General features: G+C 35.1%; 1 protein-coding gene across 1 annotated transcript; it reads right to left on the bottom strand.

The window, feature by feature from the left end:
• Positions 3,132 to 8,099, bottom strand: LOC109232318 (protein LNK4-like). Its single transcript, XM_019398049.1, has 6 exons — positions 7,877 to 8,099; positions 6,519 to 6,883; positions 6,119 to 6,368; positions 4,565 to 4,684; positions 4,363 to 4,475; positions 3,132 to 3,945 (listed from the first exon to the last, which is right to left on the bottom strand). The coding sequence occupies exons 2-6, from the start codon at positions 6,872 to 6,874 to the stop codon at positions 3,738 to 3,740; spliced, it is 1,047 nt and encodes a 348-aa protein (XP_019253594.1). The 5' UTR covers positions 6,875 to 6,883; positions 7,877 to 8,099; the 3' UTR covers positions 3,132 to 3,737.

Raw genomic sequence — 9,801 nt, 5'->3', positions numbered from 1 at the left:
TACTGATTGCAAAAAACTGCACTATTGGACTAAAAGAAAATCTATTTAAGCTGGTTTAAACAAAGTTTAATTATATACATAGAAGATAAATAAATTTACCTCTTCATCATGTAACATAAGATTCTGAAATTTTATCTTTTCTCTCGTGACTTACTCGTTCTCAACTTCTGTTTAGAACTTAAACTTTGCATGTCCAATTAGGTGTAGAAGGTATTATTTGATTAATGTTGCTATCTTGTGCCATGATGTTTTGATACTTATGAATATATAAGGCTAACAAAGCAGAAATTATTTATTATGAAACGGAAAAAAATCCTAACCCAATATGTAGAAGTTCCTTCATACTGAATAATCATATACATTGGTTAAAATGTCCAACTAAGTAAATGCAGTATTTTCTGAATTACAAATGTTCCAAAAAAGGGATAAAATTCATATTTTGCAGAAAAGAAAGGAAGGAGAAAGAAAGACTCTAAATTAACTCGAAAGATGCCACCTTTATAGTAACAAATAACATCATTCGCAACATTGACTCGCAAAAACGCTTAGATTACATCTGAATGATAAGAAATTAGTGAAATAATAGTGAAATTGAATGAATACAGAATGTAAAGGAAGCTTCATCGAAGCAGCTACTAATCAATTCATGAGTTAGCAAATGTAATGTGTGTACAAGCATCTTTTTCCTTTTATTTTAATTCAAATCATTAAGGCAACGTTTCCAATATAACCAAAAAAAAGGAGCGATCAAGTGATGAACGAATTAGATAATTCCAGGATATATTCAGGTAATAACACAAAGTTTTCTTTTAATCCCCAACTTCGGTTCCAAAAAAAAAAAGTTATTCACCTTTATTTGATCCGGGAAATTAATTATATACCGCAATAGAAAACTCATTAGAAACAATGAACCAACAACAATAGCACCATCTATTCATGACTTTGAAAAAAAAATCACATGCATATTAAAAGAGGAAGAATAGGAGACCTTGAATAGATACAAAAGGAAAGGAATATCACCGCAAAGTATGGAATGCCGACGGAATAAAGCCAAGCCAACTCTGAGAGACATCCTGCAAAAAAGAGTAGAAATCCATCATTAGATCATCTAACATTTCTATATGAAGCCAAGCCAGTGATTCAGTACCTCCAAAGTTAATACAATAAACACTCTCCTTTTTCAAAGGAGGAAACTTCTGAATGATGTAGGACATCCTTTGCCACTTTTGAGTAGTGATGCTTCATCACAACTTTGTGTTGGCATCTTTACAACATTTTGAATAAAACACATAACTTAGAGAATAATCTAGGGTTTGAAATTCAGATTGGCCCGTTTTTGGTTTGTAATTTTCTCGACAAATTGGTGCTCCAACAGAGAGGAGAAGGGAAAGAGAGAGGGATAGAAGGAAAGAGAGAGGAGATACAGTGAAGACAGGAAACTGAGAAGTGAGACCCAAATAGTATTGTTTTGCATAATAAGGTGATACGCGTCGTTTCCTCAAGACATACCAGTACACGTCTTGAGAGAAGAAAGACAAAAATTCAATAACCAATGAAATGGGTCCAAGTCTATAGTACAATTAACAAAACTTCTTGTACAGCTGATTATAGCTGTGTTCGTACACCCCTTCCCACTTATATATAGTAGCCTAGGCCCGTTTTGCATTACAAAAACTAATTAATTGTAACATCTTAGAGGATCGTTTTTGTTTTATGGGCGTGCCTATTTTAAAAGCACATTTTAAGTGCTGAACCTGATTTAAAAAATAAATAATTATGTGTTTGGATAAAAGTATTAAAATTAATAATAAGCAGTAGTTACGTATTTGGATAAAAATACTGAAATTAATAATAAGCAGTTGAAGAACTGGGTATACGAAGAATTTTATTTAAAAAAAAAGGTATTTTAGGGATAGAATAATAAATATTTTGATCGAACCTAAAGTGCTTATAAGCTGAAATTTGATAAGTTGGGGGAGACCAACTTATGGCTTTTGGCTTATAAGCACTTTTAATTTTACCAAACGCTTAGATAAGCCAAAAAGTGCTTATAAGCCAGTTTGACCAGCTTATAAGCTTAGCCAAATACTTTCTTAGTATGTGCTAGTGATGTGTTACAAGATTTAGAAGGTGTTTGGATTGGCTCAAAAGCTGATCAAATCAGCTTATAAGCACATTTTGCCTTGTTTAAGTGTTTGGCAAACCTAAAAATAGCTTTTAAACCAATTGCTTTTAAGCTGAATTAAGCCAAAAGCCACAAGTTGGGGATACCCAACTTATTGCTTTTTGGCTTAAAAGCTTTTTATGTTTGACCAAATAATTGACCTTATTATCCCTGATGTTTTATGTAAATTCCAGAATACCCTTACTTTACTAATTAAGTCATAACGTCATTTTTTTCACGTCTTCCATTTTAACATTGTAGTTATCTTTCTTCACATTATTATAACTTTTTTTCCTTCGTATTAGACCTATCTCATCTTTTCCAGTATTTTTGAACGGTACATATGATAGGATTAAAGTTGTGACTTAGAAAATAAGAATAGAAAGTTTTATTACAATCTGCAATATAATAAATTAGGTAGGTTTGTTTTGTCTGTGATAAGCAATTAATAAGACCCTTAATTACACTCAATATTCATAACAGTAACATGTTGCAATTCTATTGGCATATGGTTCATTTTTATTAAAAATAATCTTATCTAATTAATTTGATATAAAGTTAAATAAGACATAAATTAATCCGGATTTGAGTTAATTTTACATTAAGGATATTGTGGTAATAAGCTCATTTTTAGTGTTAACAGCTTTAAGGATATTTCAATCATTTTAACAGAAAAGGTGCTTACCATCAATTGTTTTCAGCTTCAGCACTTTTATCCAAACACGTAACTACTTATTTAAAAAATAAACTCCAACACTTAAAAAAATGCTTTTAAACACTTTGTGCCAAACGGGCTCTTAGTTGTCCAGATAATGACCAATTTTGCCACAGACTTGAGATGCCTACAGCCCTAAACTGCCGCACAAGGACATAAGTTCGGTTAGCGCCACATTATAACTATATTGGAATTTATAAGTATAGCAATACTATGGAGTTCTAAATATTCGAACCAAAAAAGATAAGGAAATTAACGATCAACCATATGTCCATACCATACTCAAATTTGCCTCAAGTCCCATGTTTACTCATATGAAGTGTCAACATATATATTACAACTCCTACCAAGAACTAAAACAACTGAAACTACGCAAATTGGAAGAAACTAGCAGTTTCCAACATTCAAAAAGAACACAGGAAAAGTTTCTTCCTTAAGTAAGATGTCTGGAGCTTTAGAAAAAATAGGGGCCCCTTTAAAGCGTTTCGCCACTTACATAACTCCTGGTAAGTCCAAAGAACTGCCAGGATTCAACTGTTTTACCTTTTTTCCTACACAAAATAGTGTTCTTGAGTCTTGAGCTCTTGGAGCTGATAGTCCTCTGCCAACACTATCATATGAAAGAAATTACTGATCAGCTAGTAGACGCAAAAGTAGACGTAGTTGGTCTTTACTCATGCCTACAATACAAGCTTTTTGTCAAAACTTAGCCGGATCTGGTCAGGCCAAATAACATAAGATGACCGAGCTGTAATGTCTTTGAGGGAAGCATAAGCACTAGGATACAGAGTATCGCCAATCAACCCACTTCATTGTTCCACTTCAAGAAAGGTTTGAGCAGAGTCAAGAATGCACCGTCTATCCGCTAAAAGTAGGCACATCACAACCCGAGGAACCTGAAATATGCCATAACATCCCACCCGAATGCTGTCTTGTGTCGGTGACTTCTGTCAAGTCCAAAGATGAGCCTCCAGAAGCACCAAAATCTATGTTGCTGAACAATAGGTTGGCAACAGTTCTGTCAATTACATTCGTCTGCAGTTCTATTGCCTCTTCTTTGTTTAACCTGGTTTTGTTTTTTCAATATGAGAAAAGATGTTGACTTTAATTCCAGAAATACAATACTTCCCAATCTAGTTTTTATCTAAAGGCGAAAAATTTCATGCTGCATTTCTCCTTTGGGTTTTCAAGGTGTGTATTTTCAGCTTCAAATGAACTTCTACAGTCACTCTTTCTTTTATTTTGTCCATTTCCAATGGCACCAGTGAAATTTTGAGCATAGAAAGTACAAGAAGTAACGAAGCTTTTACGAAATCAAGGTATAATTTCCTCTAACAATCTCAACCAGGCAAAGCAGATAGAAACATATGCATAATAGTCTCTCTAATCATGAACCACAACATCATGTGTAACAACTGACTAACAAGCTCAAAATTCTAATCTATTTCAGTAATTAAAACAATTAATGAGCATGCGCACTCACCACCTAGAACTTTGATCTGACTGAACATTCCAATTCTGACATTCATCATGTTTTGAATTATCTGCAAGACGGTATAGAGAATCCCGGAAGCAGATTCTGGTTTCCTCAGTCAACTGGTAGTATCAAGATAAGTACAAATTCAGTAAGGTCATGTTGCTGCTAATATTACAGTGGTAAGCCCAAAACTTAAAGCCTTCATTACCTGAGATGTGAGACTTTCAAGGTGCTGTAGGACAGATTGCTCCGTGGATATTTCCTCGTCACTCACTCTACTATCTCCTCTATCATGCTCCAATTTCACAGCAACCTCTGCAGTTGGTGCCTAGAGCATAAAATTTAATGATTTAGACTTCGTAACCAGATCAACTAAGCAGCGCACTTAAATTAATTGGAATGAAAGTACCTCGACATAAATGAGAATAAACGTGTATGCACATGTTAATTTCTACTAATTACCATGAGATGAAGATCCAAAAATGTGTAAATAACTTCCTAGAGGCTTTATGATGTCTTCCCATAAAACCAAAACTTAGAAACAAGAAGTTACCTCCCTCCATTTCTGCTCCTACACCTGACCTAGCCCTCACAACATAAAATAGGGAAAACAAAAACTTCAAAAAAAAGAAGGCCACAAATCAAACGTATAAGACCATTTGAGTTCAATAACAGTTGTTGCTTGATTGTACTTAATTTGACTGTTCTATCACAGCACTGAAAGCAAAAGCTTAAAAAATCATCACTTGTTCACACTGACACAAAAAGATTTAGGCCCAAAAGCAAACCCTAACATGAAAATTAATATGCTTAATTGAAATGTTAAAACTGGGAAGTGGCAACGCAAAGCACAAAAATCCAATTCATTAGCAACAGACAGCTCTTAAACTAACAAAGAAAGGATCCAGATTTGAAGAAAAAGATAAAAACGATAATGAGATAGATGGATTCAACCCAACAACTTCCTATAGTTTTTCTTTTTTCCTTTATGAAATTCTCATACTGAACTAACGCACTGGAAACGCCGAAATTATAACAGAACAATGCACAATGCAACACTAGCCTGCCTTAAATATTTTAGGCCATGGCATCTGTCTCAAGTTGGTCACATTAGTTTCTGTGATAACAAATGATAGTTCAGTTAATACTTGAAACCAATTACCAGCAAATACGTTCAAAACATTTTTCTGTCAACATTATCCAAATATATATGTCACCCACAAGCATGAAGTTTGCTACACTAAGCCATCTTTATGCGGGGACGGACCTCCATAGCTCAGAAAGAGGGGAAGCTGCTCCAAGCTCAGTTCCCAGGAAAGAGAAAATTCAAATTTGTGTTCTTCTAGAGATTTTTAAGATGTTATGATTTTTTACCTTCAAATTTTAGTTCAACCCTCAAAAATGATGCAAGGTTCGCCCCTGCTTGAATGCAAGTCAAATATTCCCAATATTTCCTTCCACTGAAAAGCATGAGACGTAACCTGGATTGTTCCCTGCATCTGCCTCAATGCAAAACTAAAAACTCCATGTGAGCCAAAAGATACTTTTTCATGTAAGACATCACAACGAACTGAAGCTCACTATAAATACTTCGACCCATTAGATTATCGGCTGGTCCAGCTAGATAGTCATAGATCTCACATGACATAAATTTAGATGCAGAGACGTCTTAAGTTCTTCTGGGGTTGATGATTCAACTCCAGCTTCACATGCTACACGAAAATTCATGCTCTTCAGAAACAAAAACGAAGAAAAGCATCACCTTTTCCAGCAAATAAGAATTGTTAACTTCTTGATGACTCTCCCAATCCATTGGCGAAGTAAAAGCATGTGCAGTGTAATATTTGGCACTCTCGGCACTACAAGCGTTGCTTGTCACATGATCTGGATTTGAATATTCATCTCCTACTTGGTTATCAGCCAGCAGCACGCTGCACTGAGAATTTGTTGATAAATCAGATGACTCATCACAAGCATCCATTCCAGTTGGACATTCTTCGAGTAAGGAACTTCTGCATAATAGAGTATAAGAACTTAATCAGCCATTTGAAAGAAATGAGAAACAAATATCTAAGCCTGCTATGGCATACCAACTACCCGGATTCTCCCATTCAATTCCACATCTATAGATCAAAATAATAAAATAATAGTTAGAGATTTACAAGAAGACATCATCCAACTGATCTATCGAGGCCAAGTTATCAAGATGAAATTCCAGCTGGTCAGGTGGATATGAGGACCATTGGTCCATATCACAATATGAATCTTGGCTATCCAAATTATCAAAAGCCTCCTCCTGAACTCCAAAGTTTCTCATGTCAACACCGCTCCTGGCCACTTTATTACAATCTTCAGATCCAACGTTCGACCTTATATTGTTCCTTTTCATTTCTGACTTGAAATTCCCATATGGTGTTGAGTCCCACTGTGACCAGCTGTCAGGAGATGGTGGACAACCATCTTCTGAGCCTTTAGGAACAACAAGATCACCACCATCAACTCGAGAAAACCACTCCATAAGACCAACCTGATAAAATAGCAATCAAATGTTAATATGCAGATTTTTGTAGCAGCTACAAAGATTTGAGAAATCAAGATAGCACATCACTGAGAAAGCTTAGTAACCCCCAAGCTTGATAGAAGTTACTCATCTCATTTCTCAGCTTCAGATAAGTGCAAGTTCAAGACACACAAAGTCATTGAAATAAATCTTAACACAGCTGAACACAAATATAATCAACTTATTTCCCGCACCTATTTGTCATTTCCCAATACACATATAGAGACTCTCATCTCAATTACCACCACCAACAACAACAACAAAAAGTCCAGTGTAATCCCACAAATGAGATCTGGAAGGAAGGGTAGTGCGTATGCAGACCTTACCCGGCAGAGAGGGCTGTTTCCATTACACATAAAAACTCACCTCAAAAAAAAAAAAAAACAACACTCATCTCAGATTTCAATTACAAGTTATTGTAGATTATAAGACCTTGACCACCATTCAAAGATACAAATCAGAAAAAAAAAGTTTTAAAAGTAGAGACAGTTAAACGGATGTTAGTAACATTTAACCAGCTTAGATTTCAGAAAAGAACAAAGATAATAATTTGCAAGAATTGGAACTGCTCATGAAGTTCTAATAACAGCAAAAAAGATGAAAGGAAACAGAATTGATCAACTTATTTCAACCAAAAATTTTGATAGGACAAGCTTATAAGCAGATCAAAAGCCAAAGTCAAAAGTCTTACTTGACAAAAAAACCTAAAAAAAATACTCAAATTTTATGAAGAAAATACAAACACAAAAACTGGACAAACTTCAAAAATAATCAGTAGCATATGTATTTTGCAAATTTCTTCCATAAGTTCCATTTCTCCATCTGTAATTGAAATAACTAAACTACAATTCACTAAAAACCTGCTCAAGAACCACCCTCAACAACACAACAAAGCATATTGACCTACTCAAACTGCAAATTCACATAGTATAAACTTTGAAAACAACGAAAACAGCTTACCTCTTAGGAAATTACAAGAAAAAAGGAGGAAGAAAACTTTCACAAAATAGCACAAGAAATGGAGGAAAGCAAGGCCGAAGTAAAGATAGAATTCTGTTTAGCTTTGAGTGTAATAAATATTTTTCTGTATGTATTCGCAATGTTAGCAGCAATTCAACAACTTTAGGAAACAGAGGCGGTAGTGGTATTGTAAATTGCAATGGCTATAAATTTATCTGACCTTTTATATATATATATATATATATATTGTTAAGAGTGATTTTTCTTTCTTTGTGTCCATGAAAATGAAAGATTGTTTATTTGTTTTACAGCTAAGAGTTGTAAAGACGAATATAGCCTTCCATAAGCATAAATTCCTCGAATCTAACTTCCTCACATAGCCACACAAACCAACTTGAGCAAGTTGGTGTTAAAGGGCAAAATTGGAAGAACGTGACACGTGGACCAATAAGTTATCAGATTTAGATGGAAGAATATGAGCCTCAAATTGTAAAGCAAATGATTGTGAGCCACAAACCAAAGAGGCGTAGATTACATTATTGGTTCTTTGGTTGCGTGGCGAAGGAAAGGAAGGCCCACGTAATCAACCGTGTACACGTGTCAACAAATAGAAGCACAGCCAGGAATAGTTGGAATAATACAAGCTTGCCCAATCACGTGATGCTCAATGGAAAAAAGTAAGGCAGGGGTGTTCGTCTTTGGTCATTTCGGCTTCCGATTTCCACTTATTTATTCAGCTTCAATATTAACTACGTGGATAGCAGGGGCGACTCTAAAGGCTTTGTAAAAATTTGTATAGGGTACTCACTTTTTAAAGTGGTATTTATTTTTTATCCAGCATTTTCAATGCTTACCAATTGTAGTTACTGGTCTATTAAAATTAAAATAAAAAGACTGTGTTATCCTTTCTTCTATCTCTTTCATGTTTGGGAGAAGAACTGTGCCGCCGTTTGTGAGAAGGCGACTGCCGTGGACTCCCTAAATTATGCTTTTATCATGAGAAAACAAAGTGCAATGAAGAATCAGTTTTAAAATCGATGAAGAAAGGTTGCATAGGCTTGAGGAAGGAGTAGACTTGCCCATTATACAGTCACATTCACTCTATTCGATTCTTCATCACCCTGCACATTAAAAAGATGTCAAAAAGTCCAAAAATATACTCACGAAAAGTCAATAAAATAAATAACCAGCATATGAGATAACGTTTAATTTTCTGCTACGTTATGGATCCTGAACTTACAGTTACAAGTTCAAAAGTTAAGGACACGGTTCTGAATTTCAAGTTCCAAGTTCAAAAGTTAAGGACACTTGGTCCTGAACTTAGACTAACAAGCTCAAAAGTTAAGGACAATAGGTCCTGAACTTACAGTTATAAGTTCAAAAGTTAAGGACAATAGGTCCTGAAGTCCTGAGCTTAGACTAACAAGCTCAAAAGTTAAGGACAATAGGTCCTGAAGTCCTGAACTTAGACTAACAAGCTCAAAAGTTAAGGACAATAGGTCCAGAAGTCCTGAGCTTAGACTAACAAGCTCAAAAGTTAAGGACAATAGGTCCTGAACTTACAGTTACAAGTTCAAAAGTTAAGGACACTTGGTCCTGAACTTAGACTAACAAGCTCAAAAGTTAAGGACAATAGGTCCTGAACTTAGGCTTACAAGTTCAAAAGTTAAGGACAAGTAGTCCTTAACTTAGAGTTACAAGCACAAAACTTAAGGACATGTGGTCTTGAACTTCGAGTTCCAAGTTCAAAAGTTAAGGACATGTAGTCCTGAAGTCCTGAACTTAGAGTTTTAAGTTCAAAAGTTAAGGACACGTAGTCCTGAAGTCCTGAACTTAGAGTTGCAAGTTCAAATGTTAAAGACACTTGGTCCTGAACTTTTATGAGCAGAAGGGTATTTTCGTCTGGGCAGGTAAAGTTTATTAAA

Source organism: Nicotiana attenuata, chromosome 9, assembly GCF_001879085.1.
Source record: "Nicotiana attenuata strain UT chromosome 9, NIATTr2, whole genome shotgun sequence".
NCBI lineage: Eukaryota > Viridiplantae > Streptophyta > Magnoliopsida > Solanales > Solanaceae > Nicotiana > Nicotiana attenuata.
This window is presented reverse-complemented; position numbering and strand designations above follow the sequence as displayed.

Excerpts from the sequence above, each read along its gene's own strand:
- LOC109232318 (XM_019398049.1), bottom strand. The coding sequence starts at position 6,874 with ATGGAGTGGTTTTCTCGAGTTGATGGTGGTGATCTTGTTGTTCCTAAA. Across the intron at positions 6,369-6,518 it reads CAGTTGGATGATGTCTTCTT|AAGTTCCTTACTCGAAGAAT; the intron begins GTAAATCTCTAA and ends TCTATTATGCAG. Across the intron at positions 4,476-4,564 it reads TTGAAAGTCTCACATCTCAG|TTGACTGAGGAAACCAGAAT; the intron begins GTAATGAAGGCT and ends TGATACTACCAG.